The sequence below is a fragment of the Brachionichthys hirsutus genome, unplaced genomic scaffold (genome assembly GCF_040956055.1).
Source record: "Brachionichthys hirsutus isolate HB-005 unplaced genomic scaffold, CSIRO-AGI_Bhir_v1 contig_846, whole genome shotgun sequence".
Classification (NCBI taxonomy): Eukaryota; Metazoa; Chordata; class Actinopteri; order Lophiiformes; family Brachionichthyidae; genus Brachionichthys; species Brachionichthys hirsutus.
In genome coordinates, this window is record NW_027180684.1 from 11336 (window position 1) to 33605 (window position 22270).

General features: G+C 43.2%; 2 protein-coding genes across 2 annotated transcripts; both read left to right on the plus strand.

Moving 5' to 3' along the window:
* The first annotated feature begins 759 nt into the window (after positions 1-759).
* Positions 760-12115, plus strand: LOC137916418 (3',5'-cyclic-AMP phosphodiesterase 4C-like). Its single transcript, XM_068759444.1, has 15 exons — positions 760-953; positions 2075-2260; positions 2578-2614; positions 2752-2822; positions 3605-3654; positions 3860-3972; positions 8876-8969; positions 9054-9217; positions 9527-9625; positions 9727-9891; positions 9985-10084; positions 10413-10567; positions 10665-10787; positions 11340-11522; positions 11621-12115. The coding sequence occupies exons 1-15, from the start codon at positions 760-762 to the stop codon at positions 12113-12115; spliced, it is 2229 nt and encodes a 742-aa protein (XP_068615545.1).
* Positions 12116-16477: 4362 nt separating this feature from the next.
* On the plus strand, positions 16478-21741 carry LOC137916419 (glucosidase 2 subunit beta-like). The gene is made up of 17 exons (XM_068759445.1): positions 16478-16590; positions 16672-16788; positions 17117-17212; positions 17300-17357; positions 17469-17586; positions 17878-18007; positions 18261-18345; positions 18559-18634; positions 18933-19016; positions 19097-19264; positions 19363-19456; positions 19778-19847; positions 20003-20092; positions 20195-20269; positions 20339-20438; positions 20520-20690; positions 21027-21741. Exons 1-16 carry the CDS (start codon positions 16491-16493, stop codon positions 20664-20666), a joined length of 1608 nt encoding a protein of 535 aa, XP_068615546.1. The 5' UTR covers positions 16478-16490; the 3' UTR covers positions 20667-20690; positions 21027-21741.
* Positions 21742-22270: the final 529 nt, after the last annotated feature.

A 22270-nucleotide genomic window follows, 5' to 3' on the forward strand; every position in this document is an offset into this window, starting at 1 on the left:
GGGTCACTCTCACCCGATCAGCCTTCCTGCTCCTGCAGAGAAACTGTGTGCAGAGAGATAAGGATAGAGCGAGCATATGCTTGCACTGGGGAGGCAGGGGGAGGAGAGAAAAACTAGTAAACACGACGGGAAGGCTGAAAGCGTTGCTAATTGGAAAACTCAGAGATCTCTGTACGACTTGTGGAATTTTTTGTGTGACTCTAAGGCGGAAGCCGCGGCAACCCGGGACACCAGATGGGGACAGAGGTCCAGTGTGGGCCGGCCGGTCCCAGCAGCAGCAGTGGGACGCACACAAAAGCTGAGGTGGTGAAATATCAGAAGAACTCTGCTCTGGGAAGAAGCTGTATGTGCTGAAGAACAGACCAAAAAAAAGAAAACCAACCTAAAGGATTAAAGAGACCTGCATAAATCCAGGGAACAAACTCAGGACGTGGAAGGAGGTGAAGCGGAGTTTAAGCGTCCCAGGATTGAGGATCACAGCCTAGGATATGCATGTTGATGCACTTTGACTCCCCCGGCATGAGAGACGACTCGAGGGAGGATCAGGCCTTGGTATTAAGTTTCTCGCTCTGGATTGAGGACAGTTTGTGCTGTGTGCGACAGGTTCTTTCTGCCTCAGACGGGAGTTGAGAGACTAAAAGTCAAAGGGTGGGGTGACTGTGTCGGAGCCTGGCCCCTGAACGGAGCTGGACAGCAAGCGCTGAAGGGGGGGGGTGTTATTTAAACTGGTCTGCTCCAGCAGGCCCAGAGCCGACAGCAATGAGTCAGAAGACTCTGACCCGGCAGCTGGAGCTGTGGGAGAGTTCTGAGGGTCCACCTCCTGCAGCTTCTCTCACCTCCCCTCTGTCCCCGGTCGATCAGTCCCGTGGGCGTGGGGGGTGCGCTCTGTTTCGCCGTATGAAACTGAACCGCAGCATTCAGGAGCGCAGACGCTCGTCCCACTGTCACAGCAGGTACAGTTCAACATCCGGTCGTCGTCTCTTCTGTTCAAAAAAAAAAAAGGAGTTGCACTGATTTGTGATCGTCTCAACCTGACAAACATTTTCTCACCAAAGATTTCAAAGTCAATTATTCCATGAGCTAATCCAACACTCTGAGTCAGATGGATTAGATTTGGGGGAAGCACTGAATTCAGAATAATGAAGTCTCATAATTACTGTCAAAGTTTGCGGAGGGAAAATAGAAACAGGGATTAGTGAGTGCAGCTTTCGGAGGGTCCCCCCCCCCCCCCGGCACACATTCTGTGATGCGGTTTTCATCACTGGGGGAAACTTGTTTAATGATAATTTGATCTGTAGCTGCGCTCACAAAGCCTTCCAGGCAGAGGAGTGGCTCCTAATTGGATAATTTAGAAGCAAAATCTAAAATAAATATTACGCTTCGCGCTTGAGTTAAGTTATTTCCAAGTTCAGTTAAATCTGTGTTGACAGCGAAAGTTTGGCAGGTTCAGGAGATGGGGGGGGGCGTTATGGAGATAAAAGGCACCCCACATTAAAAATAGATGCTGTAGCTACGCGGCAACCTGATTCCCCATCTGCCCTTGTCATCCCAAGAATTGACTGCAGCCTCAAAGTGACAATTATGGTGGATTCTCATTATTATATACGGATGTCTGGATGTTAGCTGTTTTAGTGAATGACAAATGCGGCTATAATCCAAGCTGTATACCTTTCACAAATAACGCCTGACAAATTGAGATTTGTCTCGAGTGTGTGCACAACTTTCTTGTTATGTGTTGGAAAAACCCCCACAAGCTCTTTAAGCAACACTGATTTCATTGGTGTGCTGTGAGATCGCCTCTTCTTTCATCTCGGAGGTTTATCTGTGAACTGAGAAGCACGCTTCCGTGTCCCCTGCGGCTCCAAATGGATTTGGATCCGAGTTGAACGTTTATAAGCAACCTCCTGCGCCACGACGCTGTATTTCCTTCCAGTACTAAAACGAGAAGACCGATATGGATGTGCATGAGTGTAAAGGTCAATGTGAATGTTCTTGTTGTTGCAGTGAAATAAAAGAAGCAAACGAAAAGCTAAACGTAAGGGTAATGGATCCTGTCTTCTCTGACACTTTGCAGCTTTGATTCGGAGAATGGCCCCTCGCCAGGCCGCAGTCCCATGGATTCGCAGGCGAGTCCTGGGTTGGTGCTCCACCCGTCCTTCCCCCAGAGCCAGCGCAGGGAGTCCTTCCTGTACCGCTCAGACTCGGACTACGACACGTCCCCCAAAACCATGTCACGCAACTCCTCCATCAACAGTGAGGGGTAGGCACGTCGTTCTGGGTGCAGATTTTTATCTATTTTATTTACGCCTAACTGCACATTATCCCAATCAACACAGCGATGGTTATGATTGTAATTATGCAAACCGTATGCAAATGAAATCATGAACCTCCTAACTGTTCTGCTGCGCTTCTTTTTCACCAAGTCTAAAGCTTCCAAATCTTTCCATGTCTCTGTTTAGACCCAGATAGTCTCTGCAAATATCACAAGCATCTCGCGTAAACGTTACTACTTCAGACACCCACTCCTCAAAGTCATCTCATTCTCTGCTTTTCCTTCTTCCTTCTTTTGTCCTGTAGGCACGCCGAAGACATGATTGTCACCCCTTTCGCTCAGGTATGTTTTCCACGTTTGCCACGTTTAATTGCTGTAAATGACTTAAAAAGGTGGATAATTAGTGCAGTGAACTTGCCCACTTCCCTCCCTCCCTCCTCCTTCTTCTTTACCTCCCACGTTGTTCATCCATCCCCCAGGTGTTGGCTAGCCTTCGAACCGTAAGAAGCAACTTCACCATCCTCGCCAATGTCACAACACCCACTAACAAGTCAGTATCATGCTGTCAAACACCCTTTCCCCAATACACAGTTGTCACGAGGGCTTGCTTAGTTCACGGCGTGCGTTTTTCTCGCTCCGCTGTCTCCTTGCTCCCCAGGGGAGCACATTTGCCATCATGATTAAACTGTTTATTATATATTAGAGTGTGCTAATATCAGGATATTAGGATTTGCATTATCTGGTATCTTTATAACTCACTGCCTGAGGAATGAGAGTGGAGAATACCACTCTGACTAATACTCAGATGTGTGTCCTTGACTCCATCAACTCTCCAGATGATGCAGCCGGTCAATAGAGCTAAAATTATTCTCCTTTTTTCTGCACCAGACAGCAGGAGCTTGACTTGGCAGGCTTTCAATTCCACGCCGATATGAGCTATAAAGAAATGCGACACATTATGTACCATTGTGCCCTGAAAATGCATGCCTCACTACATGGTTATGAAACCACAAAAGCTGTTTGGAAGGAGAGCAGAGTTCATGTTATGTCTTTTACTATTTTGGGATGCTTGAAGTGAGCATTAGAAGTGCAACAAGGGAATTAATGTGCTATAAAACTCAAATGCTGATGTGTTATTCAATATTTAAAGACATTTTAACATTGACAAGACTTTATGCCTTTCTTCATGGGCTTATTATAAATGAATACCATAAATAAAAATATTTATAACACTTGTGTGAACTGAGCAGTTTGATGCTGAACGTGTTGAACCCCAGCAGGGGGCAGCAGCGCGTTCTTCTCCACCTCATGTAATGATGTGTTTGTCCACAGAAGGTCGCCAGTGACAAGCCAACCCACTGTTCCCCAAGCTACACTCTCCGGTATTGTACAATTGTACTGAATTATATTGCATTCAAAAATATTACAAACATTTGTTAAACAGAGATCAGTCAGTGTTTATAAAAAGATTTGATTTAAATAATACATGCATGAGACTAAAAAGCTTTCATATGTTTTGAATCTAGATTCTAGAGATACATATTTTGAATTTTGTCGGGTATGTGTGTGTTTCTTTGTCCCTCCCAGAGGAGACATACCAGCAGATGGCTCTGGAGACTCTGGAGGAACTGGACTGGTGTCTGGACCAGCTGGAGACCATTCAAACCCACCGCTCAGTCAGTGAGATGGCCTCCAACAAGGTGCACGCCTGTCCACACAACAAACACGTCCACTTCAGCATTTGGCGTCCTTCCACCTCAAAGCTGACTCGATGCTAAGCTGCTCAGCTGAACGTCACATAAACTGTATATTCCATGATTCCCATAAACACACCATCGCTGCATGAGAATCGACCGTTATTGGATTGAGGCTGTACTTCCTGTTTAAGCTTACATTTGACAAACATATACAAACAAAATAACTCTGCCAGACAATATAAATGTCAAACATTTGTGAAAATTATTATCAGCTGCACAAGTACTTATTTTCTGCTTTTTCTACTGTCATTGTGTAAACATTTAGACACTCACAAATAAGGACTATGTTTGAAATACCGTAGTTGTTGTACTGATGTGATCCGCCTTTTCTGGTTTTTATGGGTTTTATTGGACTAAACTGGTTTGTGTTCAGAAGTGCTGAGGTGCAGGAGTACATTTACATGCAAGCGTGTGCAGGTGAACAGAGTTTGCATCAGTTGGTGGGACAGAGAGAGGGACAGGGAAGGGAATGAGTGACCGTCTGTGAGCATGGAGGACACGGCGGGGGGGGGTGCTGATGCTGATGTCTCCGCTGTAACCTTGGTTGCTATCGAGCAGCAGCAGGGTCTGCCCTTCCCTTTCAGTCATTGGTTTGTCACTTTGACCACAAGCCATGTGGTTCGGAAAACAACCAATGAAATTGAGGTTATGCTCCTTTAATAGAGTTCTGTCTTAAAGGGACAGCGTCATCTACCTTTTTTGTTCTATTGTGGAAATCATTCCCGAGGTACGCTTCAGCATAAATTAATGAGAGGATGCTTCCTGTTCATAGAGAGAGAGGATAAATGCAATGAAGGGACAGAGGGAGGAATATGTACGCGATGGACATCATTGTGCATGTGTGTGTGTGTGTGTGTGCACGCGTGTGTGTGTGTGAAATCTCTTTGGGTAAACAAAGTCTCTGTAAATAGGTTGCTGCCTTTTTGCAGCTGGAATTAAGCTACAGAAATCCTCCATGTCAACATGGAAGTACGCATGAATATCCCCACTCGGTCTCTCACTTGGACACACACACCCTGGCGCACACACATACTTTTGACAGATGTACACGCTGTCTTGTTGCACATGCGCACTCAGGCTCGGAGCAGAACCGAGCGCAGACACACACACACATGCATGCGCCTGCAGCCACACTGCCTGATTAGCTTGCGAGAGCGCTGTCTACAGCATCCGGGGACATGGCGCAAGAGGCAGAGCACTGGAGGAGGAACAGCAGCCTGAAGCGTCAGGATTAGTCCTCTGGCATTTCAGCCAGCTGAGGCATGGATTGACTCGGAGCAGGGGACTGTGCAGCAGAGCTATTAGGAGGCAGCGGCGCTGACTGTGGACTGTCTGTGTTGCTGAGATCGGTGTGAGGCAGCACAGACGGGCCGATGCATTGGTAGGACTGGGCCAGGCCTCTGGATCCGTACCGTGGGGGAGGGGCAGCCAATGCTGGGAGAGGGAATCTATTTTTCCAAACCACAGCTTTGGGGTGATTCTTCAGCCGGGACTGTCTGCTACAGGCCTGGATGCCCATCTTGTTCTCTCTCTCTCTCTCTCTCTCTCTCTCATCCTCTCCATCCTTGTTTTTCTCCCGCTGTCATCATCTGGTTCTCCCTCACTTAATACTCCCGCTGCCATCCAAGTTCCCTTTACCTCCATCATTCGGTACTACAGGAGCCTCTCCATCCTGTCATCACCATCACTCCATCACCTAAAATTTATATTCCTGTTTGTCAAGTAGCTCGGAGCGCTCATCATCATATTTCTGTTTACGTCTGTCACACATTCACAATCATCCCCTCCATCGGCTCCTCACGGTGTCCTTCAGACGGCCCCTCTCTCTCCCTGCTTTCCTTCGTCTTCCTGTTTTCGGCTCCCATCCACTTCTTCCCAGCAGTGACCGTACCTTTGGGTCAGTTTGCTCAGCAAATGGGATGAGATGTAGTCTCCACAGCAGCCAGATCCAGGGGGCTCCTGGTCTGCCTATCAGGAGACCCTCATATACGGACCACCCTGAGGCTGGAGCCCGACTCTGGACTGACTGATTGGCCTACGTTTGGGTGCCGCATGTAGGCAAGGACAGTCTTCACCAGAAGCCCCTGCCCTTAGCCCCTTCCCCTATCCTTTGGTCCGTCTTCGGGGCAGCTGTCACTCTGGAGTGTCCCGGCCTCTCCCCGCACACCCTGACGACGCCCTCATGCCACTGGGGCGCCCACAGTGCCCCCACCCCACTCCACTACCGCACCTCCTGCCTGTGCCATCGGCCCAAACCCCCTGTCACCCTCAACATGGGTGTAGTGGAGGCCATTGACCCAGCACCCTCCCCCTGCCCCTCACCTGTACCCGGAGGCTACAGGCTGCCCCGCTCCTCCAGCTACAGCCCCCTGCAGGGGAGGGCAGGGGCAGAGCTGGACCTCGATGCAGCTACAGGAGGGGTTCTGGAGGGGGGTGGGACGGCGGCAGAGCGCAGGACGCCCTTCGTGGACCTGTTCTGTGAGACCTGCTCCAGGCCCTGGCTCATCGGCTGGTGGGACCAGGTATGGTTAGCGGAGCTTTCAAAGGGCAAGCAGGCCCGGCAGGGACCATCATGGACAGGTTCTGTGGACTCTAAGTGGTGCTGTCACATCTATGCCTGCATTAACCCCTCCTTCCTATCCCCTGCCTGTTATCCCAGGGCTTTTACCAGTCCATTATTCACTTTGGAAATTTTATATTTGTATAAGTAAGAATCTTGGGTTCATGGGAACAAAGTGTCTCCATGGGATGAAGGAGCGTTTGATGTGCCAGACAGCGGCTTTGTGAGGACTACTGGGAGAATAGAATCGAGTGTGTTCCTGTATTACGCAGCAATACAATGAATGCAAAAAGGGAATTTAGTAGCTCTGTAGCGTATTTCCACATGGCAGCAGCACCATGAACCAAAAGACAACATCCCTTCCATTCCCAGTCTGTCATCTGAGAGTACGCCACGCTGCTTAAAGAAACGGCTTTGTGATTTTGTTCTAAGTAAGCTGGTCACTTTTACTGCATGTATGTTACAGCGTCGCATCACGCCAGCGTCCACCTTCCAAACGTGCAGTCCACATCCCCTTGTTTTACTAAATTCTGAGTCGAGGAAGCGGCGTGTGCTGTTACTGAAGGACAATTTGTGTCGTCTTAGGGTTGAGCAGATTTCTGATCTCAGGTGTGCAAACACACTTCCATCTGTAAAGAAGTTTGACTTAGTGACTGTTCTGTGATGCATCAGGTTTCCATTGGATGTGACATCCCGTCAGCGGGATCCTTCCGGGTTCTTTGGAATGACATCGGATAAATAAAATTACATCATCTAAATATAAACTCACACACAATTCGTTCATTAGTTGCCCACTTTTCACTTTTAAAATAAAAGTGTTCAATGCTTCGTTTAACTTTTAGTTGGAAAAAGAAGGCAATTTGAAACCAAACATTTTATTCATTTTTATATACCGGGATATAATAATATAATGAATAGCAGATTAATCAATTATGAAAACAAATACTTGTTGCAGCCCCAATCTGAATCAATCAAATTTACAGATTGCATTATGGAGGAGGGTCACATTTTGGATGCAATATTAATTTATTGATGCATGTTATTTATGATTAGAATCAGAAATTATCCCTCCAGTTTGCAGGTGCTTAAATGCACGTGTGGGTCGTGTCTGTGCAACGATTGCATGTTTGCTTCATTAGTCAGTGTCAGAGGAAAAATGTTGTTTGTCCTGGCGCTCGCAGTGGCACCATGGATGTGTTGGTTGGCAGCTATGACTCAGCGTTACAGCATTAGGGAAGGACAGAACGAGAGCGAGAGAGAGCGAGAGGAGGAGGTTTGGGTTGAGTCTGCTCCCTAAGTGTGCCGCTGGGCTTGACTCGCTTTCCTGGCTGGATCCTGACGACTGATTCTGCCTGACTGCTTCTATAATTTGCTGTCAGAGTACCTGTTTGCTCGACCTATCGTGTAATGAGCACTGGATGGATGGAAAAATAGATAGCCGAGAGGGAAAACAATGAAAATGGTGGGAATGCATGAGCTGTGTGAAACACCGGGAAGGCAGGCGCCTGTGACAAAAGAGGATTTTGGTGCTGAAGGGAGGCAGATGAGAGGAGAGTGTTTACTTTGAGGGAGAGGGAGGAGCAGATAAGTAACAGAGAAACAAAGAGGGAGCCAGCCGAGGCGGGGGGGGGGGGGGGGGGGGGTGACCTTGGTAAAGGTCAGAGACACCTGCCTGCTCCCTCAGATTGTCACCCAAGCAGCCACTGCTTTCACATGTAACCGAAGGACTGACTGCGTGGAGGCAGTTGCTAAGGGAACCACTCCGGTTGCCATGGAGATTATGTGTAAAAGATCAGTCAGTAGGACACAGATTGAGGGCTCTTGTCCGAGTTGCATTGTTCCTTCACATGATGTAAGTGACGTGTGAATGTCGAGCCTCAAAACTCTGCGATTATGCATGGAAAATGCAAAATTCTATAAAAGCTGAGAGACGTCCTGTTTTCTGTCTGCGATTATTATGCAGTCACTCAAGAGAATAATGCATATAAAATTGCCTCAGCTCATACTGTTGAATACATGGCAGTCAAAATGCAAGCACGCTGAATCGCAGTATTGAACAGTACAGTGTGTTCTCAACAGCTGATATGATTCAGAATTGATTTGCCAACCCCAGCGAGTGAAGCCAGATTGAGTTTGATCTTGTATTTTCTCATATTTAACAGCCTTGTGTTCCTACAAACAGAATTTATAGCACAATTTTATATTATTCCTTATTCTGGGGGGTTTACCAGCCTGTTTATCAAAGTCGCTCACTTGCTGTTTGTTTTCTATGCCCCCCCACATCAGTTCAAGAGAATGTTGAACAGGGAGCTGTCCCATTTATCAGAGACGAGTCGCTCAGGGAACCAGGTGTCAGAATACATCTCCACTACCTTTCTAGGTAAAGCAAATCTGCCATTACAGCTTTGACCGTCAGTTCAGGTGCAACCAACCGGCGCTGACCTCTGACTTGTTCCCCCCACAGATAAGCAGAACGACGTGGAGATCCCATCCCCGACTTTAAGAGAGAGGGACAAACCCATGTGTCACATCAGTGGTGTGAAGAAGCTCACGCACAGCTCCAGCCTTTCCAACTCTGCCATGCCTCGCTTTGGCGTGAAGACCGAACATGAGGATGCATTAGCGAGGGTAAAGGCATCTTCAAGCAGTTTGTTGAGTTTTATTGTGTTTGTATTTTATATTTCTTTCTGTCCTGCTTGGAGAAAATACTTTTTTGCATCACTCATTAAATTAAATTGAACCAAATAAGCAGGAAAGCATCCCATAAGACACACTTTATTTCAAGGAGAAGCACATTCCTTTGGCAGTGATCCATCAACAATGAAAAAAAACAACAACAATGTGTCATTTTAGTATGAAAGATGCATCTTTGTTGGTGGAGTGAAGGAACGGCTGGTTCCTGTGCGGATGTGTTAATGCTGTCTATTGTGCCTACAGGAGCTGAATGACTTGAACAAGTGGGGCCTTAATATCTTTCATGTGGCAGAGTTCTCTAATAACAGACCCCTCAGCTGCATGATGTTTGCCATCTTCCAGGTGAGTCATGGAGAGCCTGAGCTTAAATTAGCAATAGATGAAATACTATAGTGTAGGCAGTATGGTTTATTTGTGATCCTCATCGGCTGTCTCTGCTGCAGGAAAGGGATCTACTGAAGACCTTTCAAATCCCCGTGGATACTTTCGTCACCTATGTGATGACCCTGGAGGACCACTACCATGCCAATGTGGCCTATCACAACAGCCTCCACGCTGCAGATGTCACTCAGTCCACTCATGTACTACTATCCACACCGGCTCTAGATGTAAATATATCCACTACTCCACCAGAGTTAAATGAAATACTTCAAATATACTCGGTCGGTAATTATTTTTATTATTATTATTTTCTCTGACAGGCTGTCTTCACCGATCTAGAGATTCTAGCCGCTCTATTTGCTGCTGCCATCCACGATGTGGACCATCCAGGGGTGTCCAACCAATTCCTCATAAACACAAGTGAGTCGAAATGAGATTGAGAAACACACAACCACGAGAATTATGACAAAATAGAGCGGGAGAAAATAAAATACACAATGATGGCAGGGATCAACTAAAAGGAGCTTTTGATTGGTTTTGAAGTCTCTGATTTTGCTTTGCCCAGCGCTCATCACAGTGTTGCTTTTAAATATGTCCTTTTATTTGATTTGTTTATTCATTTACCAAACAATGTGATTTTCTTTTCTCTTTAATAACCAAACTGCATTTTGGAAAGTTGCTACTTAAAGACTGGTAGAGCATTGTGATGCTAATAATCTTTTGTGTTGTTGTACGGCGCTTCCCTCAGACTCAGAACTAGCCCTGATGTACAATGATGAGTCTGTGCTGGAGAACCATCACCTCGCCGTGGGCTTCAAGCTGCTCCACGAGGACAACTGTGACATCTTCCAGAACCTCAGCAAGAGGCAGAGACAGAGCCTGAGAAAACTTGTTATTGATATGGTAAATTCTGTCAACTGTTTTTCTTCACCCTTAATTCTTCCTCACCTTTCACTGCCTTTGTCTTTCACTAATGGGTTCATGTCAATGTTCATTCTAGGTGTTGGCAACAGATATGTCTAAACACATGAGCCTGCTAGCAGACCTAAAGACAATGGTAGAAACCAAGAAGGTGACGAGTTCTGGAGTGCTGCTGCTCGACCATTACACCGATCGGATACAGGTGAGAGGAAATCTTCTGGTTAATTTCTACACAAATTTGTTTTAGTCATTTTTTCCATTTAGCCGTGCCACATTTCTTCCCTTTTGCTCTTTCCTGTTTTTTCTATCTCCATATCAGCTGATTATATATGTGATTCAACTACTGTCAAACAATAAATGGTGCGTTCAGCTACTCTCAACCAATTTAGAAAACAGAAGTTAATGACCACATCAATATAATGTGTTTAAATCAGGCAATCGAGACTTTCCAAAGTAAAATGTTATCAGAAATGTGAAAGGGAGGAGCTGGCATTTCCGTGTTGAGGGTGGAAAAGAGGGAGGAATGTTGAGAAACTTTTAGAAGCAGATGACAGGATTTTGGAGCTAATTCGAGAGTATGAAAGAAGATGGAGGGAAAACTCCTAAGACAAATTGGTCTCTTATCACTTATTTTATGTTTTGAAAGAGTAAGAAACAGCAGGAGCGTGAAGGCAGACGATCTCCTCACATATCAGAATACGTTTTCATCATCTTTCATTCATTCATATCATGACGCGTGACTATGTCTCTGCAGGTATTGAGGAACATGGTGCACTGCGCTGACCTGAGCAATCCGACTAAACCCCTGGCTGTGTATCGACAATGGACGGAGAGAATCATGGAGGAGTTCTCCAGGCAGGGAGACAAGGAGCGAGAACGAGGGATGGAGATCAGTCCCATGTGCGATAAACACACTGCCTCTGTGGAGAAGAGCCAGGTAGACGATCAGCGAGATACGATTCTGTGCACAAGTGGAAAAACGATCTATTTCTATAAGGCAGAGAGTGATCATCACCTCCTTTTTGTCTGATATAGGTGGGCTTTATTGACTACATTGTCCACCCACTATGGGAGACATGGGGAGACCTTGTACATCCTGATGCCCAGGACATCCTGGACACTCTGGAGGACAACAGGGACTGGTACCAGAGCACTATCCCACAAAGTCCCTCTCCGCCTCCCGTGGGCCAGGATAAGGATCTAAACGTCTGCATTGACAAGTTTCAGTTTGAGCTCACCCTTGAAGACAGCTTACAGAGGGAACAGGAAGATGAGGGTGACATGCCTGCACTCAACCACATGGCACAGGACTTCAATCGTGGGGAGGAGGAGGGTAAAAAAGAGGAAGACAAAATGGTAGGCGAGCAACATGAGGATATAATAGAAGAAGAGGAGGAGGTGGCAATGGAAGAGGAGACGGAGGAGGAGTTGAAAGCGCAGTTGGAGGTGAGATCAGTAAAGGCAAGACTTTCTGACACAAGTCCTGTAGAGGAAGAGGAAGATTCTTCTTCACAAGCTGAAGATACATGAGTTCTGCTCCTGTATCGCTCTCCACTCTTGCACACATTATGTTCTTCATCCTTTCAATGGCCAAACCAAGAACAAATAAGACTGCAATGACAATACAGACCTTTAAATATATTTTTCAAAAAAAAAAAGGGAATAAAGAGAAGGTAATTACACAGCAACTGTAGATTTGAAATGGTGACAAGTTCTCTGACTGATTTCACAATGAACTTTAGTCCGGGAGGAGTTTAGGAGAGCATTAACGATGGGCAGCAGGGAGACAGCGTAGCACTCTGGGAGAGATATGCACACACATAAGCACACGCATGCTGACATACATGTAGAACACACCAATGCAATATAATACTTGTAAACGTATTTAAATGGAGCTCAAATTTACCTGCTCTTTTCTAGCAAAAGAGCAGGTAAACACACACACACACACACACACACACACACAGCTGTATGTTTGTATGTGTGCATTTAAGCGAGGGACACTGATCAGTAATGAATTTCTTTGGAAAAAGCCATCTCTTAGTGGAGCATCAACTAGTGTCCAGTCAGTATTAGTAATTCATGTTTGTTAGAACCTCAACAGAAACTGTTCTCCTCAGAAAAGTTACACATCCCAGTGACTATTTTTCCATTTCTGTCGGAAAGAAAATAAAAAATCCAGAGGAGAGGAGAGAGACAGAAATTGAAGAAAAAGGAAGATGCTGCAACGAAGGGGCCGTCGGTCCCGTTCCCCTTTTCCCTTTACGAGGAGAGTGCTACTGATTCAAGATGGCTCTGTGCCTTTCTGAAACACCAGCTTCTTCAATGGAGCTGTCGTGAAGCAATGCATTGTGGGAGAGGAGTGTGTGACTTAACTTTGATTTTTTTTTTTTGATTGTCTCTTGTTAAAGATCTCTCTTTACTCTTCATGGTATCGTGGTGTGTATCTCACACGTACAGTTTCTGTGTCGATATATGTTTTAAGCTGTAAGTCTTCCTTTGTTGCTCTTCTGGTAAAATAAGAACTCTCGATGCACAGGAATCACTACCACCACCAAAACCACAAGTGGACTCCAGCTTATGTTCTTTCTTATTAGAATTATTTTTGAAAACTTTCTGAGAATAAGCCATGTGATGCTTTGAAGCATAAGTTTTGCCTATTTTCTATTTAAAGTTGCTAAATATGTTGAAGGGGATACAGAGTCATTTAGTCAGAACCACAAGTTTTCTCTGGTCATCTCAAACTCACTTGCACTGTGTGATTCTCACCAAAGGGATTAGAAACTTTGGAGGGTAAAGTGACGCATTTGGATATTAAAAAAAAAAAAAAAAATCAGGGAGGCAGAATGTCAGGAGAAAGAAGGTGGTCTGGCAGTCCCTAATCATCCTTGTTATGTTTGACGCTTTTTTGCCTTAATGTCAGATGCACCCGTATTTAGATTTCAAAGATATAAAATAGATATCCTTGTATATTTCTATCACGTCTGTCTGCTTATTTCTGTGAGTATCAGTGTGTCTATCCAGCATTGCATTTGGAGGGAAAAGGGAAATATTGCTGCCAATTAGTCGTTATGTTGTTGCCGCGCTGGGCCAACTTAAAGAATGTGTTATCTTTTAACCAGGATGGTGACTTGACTATGTCATTGGTATTTTCGGGCATGCAAAGGAAATAAGGACAATTTTGCAGCATATGAGCGTAAAGTCTTTCTTTATTTTTGACCTGATAGCTGACATGTTGGAATTGACGTTACGTAAGCGTTTGCAGCTTATTGTCACTCGTAAGCGAAGGACAGAAAGAGAAAGCGTGAAGCTAAACACATTGTCATTACATGTCATTGTTTCCTCACTGGCATTACCACATCCTGTTTTAATGGCGTTCACGATATGAGCAGCACAGATTAAATAGGTCAGTTTGTTTAGGTGTTTGTTTTTCACAGGGTAAAACAAAGAACTCGGGCGTGGTTCTTTTGCAGGTAAGAGTGAGTTTCTGCAGGCCAGTAACTGAACTTATCTGAAGACGCCATAGCGCCACAGATGCCTGTGTGTTAAACCTGCGTCGTCTCAGGACGGAGCAGCGCTGCGGGGCCACCACACAGGCTAACATCTTGTGGAATGGGAATCCAAGATTACTATCGCAGTTACTCAATAAAAGGTTCCCATATGCATCGGCCTTTTTCCTTTGAGGTGTTGCTTTGTTTTTGTGGCTTCTTGTTATGTCATAAGCTATAAAAACATTAAGATTTAATTGCCATACAAACACAATACTGTAGCAATTGTTTCTTATCAAGAAAATTATTCAATTAATTGATTGCTGCCATTCTTTTTAAATGATGAAAAGAAAACCGTGAGAAGTGTTTTCTTTCAACAGTTTGTGTACAGTTTATTTTTATATCATTGTGGTGGAAGGTCTGGAAAATGAATTGTGTGTTGAGGATATAGCTATAAGCGTTATCACTCTTGTATATAATGTAATATTGGATTGTAAATTAGAAATTTATCAAAGTCATATTGATCTGCGATTAACCACTTGAGGTTAAGTGTACCACTGAAGCACTGCAGGCGACATATCCAGCTTTTGTTTTCCTCTGATTGTGTTTCTTGCTATCTAAATAATTTGTCACGTTTTTTTCATTGTCCACTTTTATTGTTAGAAACAAGTATGTTTCTACCAGCACTTTATTCCATCAGGGTACGAAGCAGACAGTGTGTTTCAGGTAGTGTTACATCTGTGCTGGTGGTTTGGTCATTTATTATATTCCATTGGGCCAAATCACAAACCATCATTGTGTAGTAATCAATGTTAACTCCTCTGGAGGCATAACAAACAAGCCGATCATGATAGTCCATGTGAGTTTGAATTTACTTGGCTGATAAGCCAAATGTAAAATGATATATTCAAACAGGATGTGATGCGTCCTCATTGGCCATCTCTACTTCTGTCGGCACCTCTGTTTCTTAGTAAAGTTGATCACTAGCCTGATAGCCTAAATGTCTGTCCAATGGCAGCCTAATCAGCTGGTTCCCATCGGCTTGCTGTCAGGTTACTTTGTCACAGACTGACTCCCTCTTTGAATAAATCTCCGGGCTTTAATTGGTGTCTTTGTCACAAGTGAGAAAGATTATTCGAGGGGAAAACATGAAATGATTGTAATATTTGTAAATGACCTGGCTGTAATGTGTAAAATGTGTCCAAGTTATTTTTTATTATATTATTTTTATGAAAGTGTTTCCTCTGGACAGAGCTGAGGTGTCATTTTGTGAATAAATGCATTTAATAAGCAAACATCTATATATAAAACAATATTATAGTATATCAGTATATTTTTCTTTTATTTCACTGTTCGGTACTGTAAAGTGTGTTAAAAATACAAATAAAGATTTTTCTATTAAATGCAATACCAACATAATTCTTGCTGTTATTATGCATTTGTAAACAATTTACTTGTTTATGGATTTGCTGGCCATGGACCTGGAAGGATAATCTTATTTCTCACTGTAACTACAGAGTTTGTTGCAAACAACATCCCTCAGTCTTTTAAAGCCCCAACACTTCCAACTGTTTTTCTAACCTCAAGCACAATGTAGGTTAGATTATTTCCATGTAAACACTTACTGGCAGAGGTAAAAAACATTGCTGCCCCTGGTTGATCTCGTACTCTGCTCAGACGTTAGTCGGGAGGACGGTCCAAGTACCAGTAAAACAGAAAATACTGCCTTGACCTGAAAGCAAGCCTCCACACACACTGGGGCAATTATCAGCAGAGACTTTGCTCTTCTCTAGGCAACAATATCTGCATAAGGTGTCAGACATGAGGTAATTTACACCAGCAGATGAAGCACTATTTCTCCCAGCTCCCTTTGTGGTTGCAGTGAGGGATGTCGATTATATATTATATATATCCACCAACCGATTTGTTTGAGTCAAGATTCAAGATTCAAGATACTTTATTATTATTATGCAAACATAATAAAATTGTGTGAAGGCCCGCGGCTTAAGGCACCCATTGGTGAAGCATTAAAACAATAATGGCATTTGTATTGGTTTTTTGTATTGTTTTAACTTTAATCTAAAGCAACACATCTTCAAATAAGAACAGTAACTGTCACCCTTTTGATACATTTATATTTCTGGCATGAGTTTACCCAGAATCCTTCGCTTCAGACGTGTCATTAGTTTACCCAGAAGCCTTCGCTTTAGACGTCACGGCTCTCCGCCAATCACAAGAGATAAATAAAACGTCACCCAATCAGAATGGAACAAGACACAGTGATATGCGCATGCGCTCTTTCTATACGGAAGTAGTCAGTGTATTCGGTGAACTATCCCAGCACATCACCGGTAATTATTAGCTAGTTGTTATTATTATTATTGTTCTGCGCAGCTAAATCTTCTCCCCTAGACTGGATGAGCACCATCATGGTTTCCTGTCAGTGTTTCCTGCTACTTTTGACTGTGTCAGTCTCAGCGGTCGAAGTACAACGCCCTCGGGGTGTCCCTTTATCAAGTATGTGTATACATAATAGGTATGACTAATAAGGTGCTGCTGTCACGGTAATAATGTGGTTCTTCTTTTGATCCTTAAAAGAACGGATGTTTTATGAAGAGGGCAAACCGTTTACTTGCTTGGATGGCTCACGCACTATACATTTTGACAGAGTGAATGATGACTACTGTGACTGCGAAGATGGTTCTGATGAGCCAGGTATGTTTTCTCCTACAGGATAGACTCCTAATGTATTTACATAAATGTGCAGGAGATATGCTCATGTTAGGACAACATTAAAGGAGACATATTATGATAAACTCACTTTTCCCATGTTTCTACACAACTATTATGGTGGTTTTGGGTCATTATCAACCCAAAAACGGCTAAATAAACCATCAAGTCAATCCTGCATAGTTTGCGCAGTTCTGTAATCTCCTACTGAAATGCATCTGGCAGAAATCTCTCCCCCTGTGATGTCAAAAATAGTATAATATGTGACCTTTAAGCAACTAATATGTATGTTAAATGGTACATTTAATTGCAGGTACTGCTGCTTGTCCCAATGGCAGTTTTCACTGCACCAATGCAGGTTTCAGACCATCTTTCATCCCTTCTTCCCGCATCAATGATGGAATATGTGGTATGAATTTTAAACTATGCAGATTTTTTTACACTAATGTTGTACTGGGTGGGCAATATTTTTAAAATGAATACATTTCCCATATAGACTGCTGTGACACGACAGATGAGTACAACAGTGGTGCTACCTGTCAGAATACTTGCAGGTACTTTACACCAGAATACCAATATTTGTTTAGCACCAAAATTGGATTTACATACTGAATATTAAATTTTATGTTTTTGTAATGTACATCTTGATATTGTCATTCTTATAGGGACATGGGACGCAAAGAGAGAGAGAGCCTGCAGAAGATGGCAGAGGTTGCTAAGGAGGGCTTTATGCTTAAACAGGAACTTATTCATGAGGCCAAGAAGAGTTTAGAAGAGAAGAAGGTGAGATGTGAATGGCAAGAAAATCATTGATATTTGTTAAATAATCAAGATCCAGAGTCTTGAACCATGGATTGCTGTGTTGATTTAAAAAAAAGTTTTCATATACCACATTTTGCACCAGTGTGTATCTAAAAAACAAACCTGGGGTGCATCCTTAATGTTAAGATTGACTATTCTTCCCTGTTGCCTTTGTGCCATATATTCCTTAGCAGCTGATGTAAAGGCATTGCATCATAAATGGAATAGATCATAACATTGTGGTGCTAATTTAGTGTTGATTTATCTCAACAGGCCAAACTTGCAGAAGTTCAGATGGGTAAGAAGGATCTTGAGGAGAAGGTGGAGGCTCACAGAACTGTAAAGGAAACTGCAGAGCAGCCAGAGAGAGAAGCCAAAGAGCGCCACCTGAAGGCCTGGGAGGGTAAATTAAGATATCGTGTTTATCTGCTGTTTGTACAGAGCACCACAGTGCACATCCAACATTTTACTGTCAGTGTTTTTGTTATAATAGAACGCTGCCTCAGTCGCGCATGCAGCTGTAGTTCATAAAAAGGTCTCTGAAGCAAACAGAAGTTAAGATTCAAAAAGAATGGTAACATTCTATAGATTTGTGTAAAATCAAACGCAACATCACAGATGGCTCAACACAAAGTGACATTTAATATTTATTTCAGATGAAAAAGCAATCATTCGCATGAAAAAGGACAAAGCTAGAATGGCTGAGGTGTTTCTCGAGCTGGACAATGATGCAGATGGCTTGTGAGTATCAGAGCATGCCAGACTTATTAGCATTCATATAGAAGAGGTTTGTAATGTTTTGAAAGTGCAAACAGTATATGTTACAGAATACTGACTTAAATCCTTATGACATGCTTTGTAGATTACGACTTCTTTTTTAGATTTAAAAGGGGTACATCTTCCTCATTTTGAAGTTGCCGCCATTGACGGATGATATGTCTATTGTCATTTCAGCATTTCCGTGGCTGAGCTTCTGCCCCATTCTGAGCTTGACCAAGATTCCGATTTATTTACTGAAGAAGAGGCTCAGGTAACTTCTATCTTTTAGTTTTAGCCCGACTATAAAAGACTCCTGTTCAAATTGTTTTTGAGCTCCTGCACCATCCTCAGACATCGTGTGCGCTAATGCTTTAATGCTTTGGTTTATGGAGTTCGTTACGATCTTTCAGATCACATTGGGACCTCAGGGATTTAAGAGATTTGTATAGGTTAGCTGTGCTGCGTGGACCCTTTCAGCGTAGGAGTGGTTAGCTAATGACTGAATTTTCATTTTGTTCCTTCGGGGGAGCTGAAGGAACTAAAATATCAATTGTCTTTGTTTTTTATAGGCACTTCTGGGAGGAGAGGATACAGTTGATACAGTTGCTTTTGAATCCGTTTGGAATACAATCAAAGACAAATACGTATCAGAGGTGAGAGCCTGATTGTTCTTGTCGGGACTTCACATGCTGAAGTCTTCGCTCCTCTAAATGTGCAACTCTCCTGGCTATAGACGGACTTGGATGCTCCGGAACCAGTGGAGACTCCACAGGATGAGATCAGTGAGCCAGTCTCCGACACTGAGTCTGAGCGGTACCCAGAAGATGACCTCTTGGAGGAAGAAGAGGAGGAGGAGGATGAAGAGGATGACGATGACGATCTAGATGAGGGAGACTATAAGGTGAGATCGAGTTTCTCCACCAACCAACTGCTGTACTGTCCTGTTTTCTTTTTTTTTTTATATACTTTGAGTCACTCTTTTCTTTGTTTGATAAGCAGAGCCCTCCTGCCACGCACACGCAAGACAAGAAGGACGACAGCGATGAAGGGACTATGCCACCATATGACCAGGAAACGCAGAGCCTCATTGATGGCAAGTATATGCAAACTGAATGACTCAGCTTGTCTTCAGCTAAGAGTGAGTCACTTACCAAAATAGATGAAAAGAACCATCGATGTGATTGCATACCTATTAGTTTGGATGTAATTGCCTGACTCATTCTGGTAGCACAAATTAATAGTTTATCATAGGAACAAAGCTATTTAGTGAGCAGCTGCTCCTTTTGTATGACAGAAGATGATTGCTTCTCTTTGAAAAGCATCAGCAGGAAGGCCTAGTCTTTATGTGTGTACGTAAGTACAAGTTTTCACATGTGCGCATTTGGGCTGCGTTTAATTTGCTTTGGATTCCCAGCTGCTCAGAAAACCCGGAGTGACTTTTACGAATCTGAGAAAGCTCTTCGGGAACTGGATGATGAGATCAGGTAGGTCCTTGAATATTAAGCGGTTTCTTCGTCGATAGTGGAAGCAGTGTTCGTCGAGTTTTCAATAGCTACGATGGATGATTTTTGTTACACATTCTTTGTGTTGCTTATTGAAGACAAAGATTATACATTTTGGATTTGAATTTTGTCTGCAGCCAACTTGAGAAGGAAATCTCCTTTGATCTCGGGCCCTCTGCTGAGTTCTCCTACCTCTATAGCCAGTGCTACGAGTTGTCTACTAACGAGTGAGCACACATTCTGAAATTGTAAAAAAAAATGTGTCGTGTATTTAAATATTGGCTGGAATAGGTTCCTGTCTCTGAATGTCATGGACATTTTCCATTCAGGTACATCTACAGGCTATGTCCATTCAACAAAGTATCCCAAAAACCCAAGTATGGTGGATCAGAAACGAACCTGGGGTAAGAGAGAATCATTGGTGTTTTTATGTATTTGTATGATTTATTATTTGACATTTTCTTTACCTATAGAACATGGGGTAAATGGGCGGGGCCTGACGATGACATCTACTCTTTGATGAAGTATGAACATGGGACGGGGTGCTGGCAGGGCCCTAATAGATCCACCACTGTGAGTCTCAGCACTATCTTGCTCTCAATCAAACTTCACTTCATTTTGTACCCCATTAATATATTGTGTTGACAACCACAGGTTAAGTTAACGTGTGGAAAGGAGACCGTTGTGATGTCTACCTCAGAGCCCAGTCGTTGTGAGTACCTGATGGAGTTCACTACTCCAGCTGTCTGCCAGGAGCACCTAACCCCGGATTCTGTCCATCGTGGACATGAGGAGCTCTAGATGCACTTAATTTGAACTTAATTTGTGAGTATTGCATCATCCTTTACCGTAGACATTGTGATAATTCGGCCTTCACACTTTTTGAGGCTTTGACATTTTGTTTCTCTTTGATTATACAACCCCATTTCTAAAAAAAAGTTGAGACACTGTGTAAAATGTAAATAAAAACCCCTTATGGAATCAAAAATATATGACAATAACTGAAATATATGGTTGTTTGGGTTTATGTCAACATGGCATATAATTCAAATGTGAGTGATGTAAAAGACTTCCCAGAAATGAAACCTACAGGGATTTATTTATTGCTACTCGATGAATGACTCAGAAGCCATGACTAACAAACTGTGCTCATCCTTGCAGGTTGTGCTTGAGGGACCAGAGTCGCCGCAGCAACATAAGGTCGCCCTGCCCACAAGCAGCACCACCTTTGGGTCAGCTAGCATATTCCGGACTTGTGTTGGATTGTAACTTCAGTATAGTCTAGTATTTTGCTAAATGGCAGCTTGTAAAAAATACAGTTGGCTGTAGTCGTCATTTCTATTCTATTCTATTCATTTCACGTATTTGAATACACTGTAAAGAAACATGTTGGTATCTGAAGAATTTCTAACGTTGGTACGTACCAACAGAGAATTCATGGTTGTGAAGAGGACATTGTGTTGATGAAACAGTTGTTTGGACAGTCAAAGCAAGAGGCCACTCAATATTTGTAACTTTTATTTTTTTCTTGCATGTAAAGTACAAATAATTAAACAATTCCATGAAAAAAGTCCTCGAGCGTCTTCAGCTGAAATCCCAGTAGTAAATATCCTAGACTAAACTGAAAGGTTCATTTTTTTTCTTTGTTCAATTTTGACATTGTTCATTTGGTCGTATTTGGAAGTATATGAGATTTTATATTTTTCGCACTGACATCTGTCAGCAGAGCAGTTTTGATCATTTTCAACTTTTGTTCTACCATTCCAGGAAAATGTAAGAAAAACATCACTAAAGTTACTGCATCCCCTCTTCTAAATAAACAGACACAAAATACAGCTGGTTGAGAAACAGAAGGACCACTCTCCCCTTTCCCATCCTAGAGACTCCCAAGAAAACCTTCCTGCAGCTTTTCTGAGCTCTGCTAAAATTTGGCTGAAGCTCTTGGCTGGATTTCCAAATGCATCTCGGTACCAGAGAACATTTCAATAGAACACACAGATGATCTCAGTGTTGGAATGCTTTTACTGGAACATAACCGTTAATGTATTTTTGTTCAAAGTCAGCATTAACAGGAAAGCATCTTGTGAGCATGCAAAATCTAGGACTTCCTCCCTCAGTTCCTCCTTAAATAGCAGGACCCACCCAGGGGCCGAAGCCTCCCACACTGGGCTGTCCCATTGTCTCAGGGGTCCACCGAGTGGTTGAAAAAACAAGACTGTGATTAGATTAAATAATTAAAAGATTTTCATTTAACAAGACAAACAGAACACAGGCAGTAAAGGCATAACATCTAGCACACAGCATGTATGTTTATACACTTCAATTAGTTAAATATAGCAGTGCATTCTTTGACTATGGAGAACTTTTCCAAATCGTACTAAAGCTGTTTTTCTATTTGTCCCCCT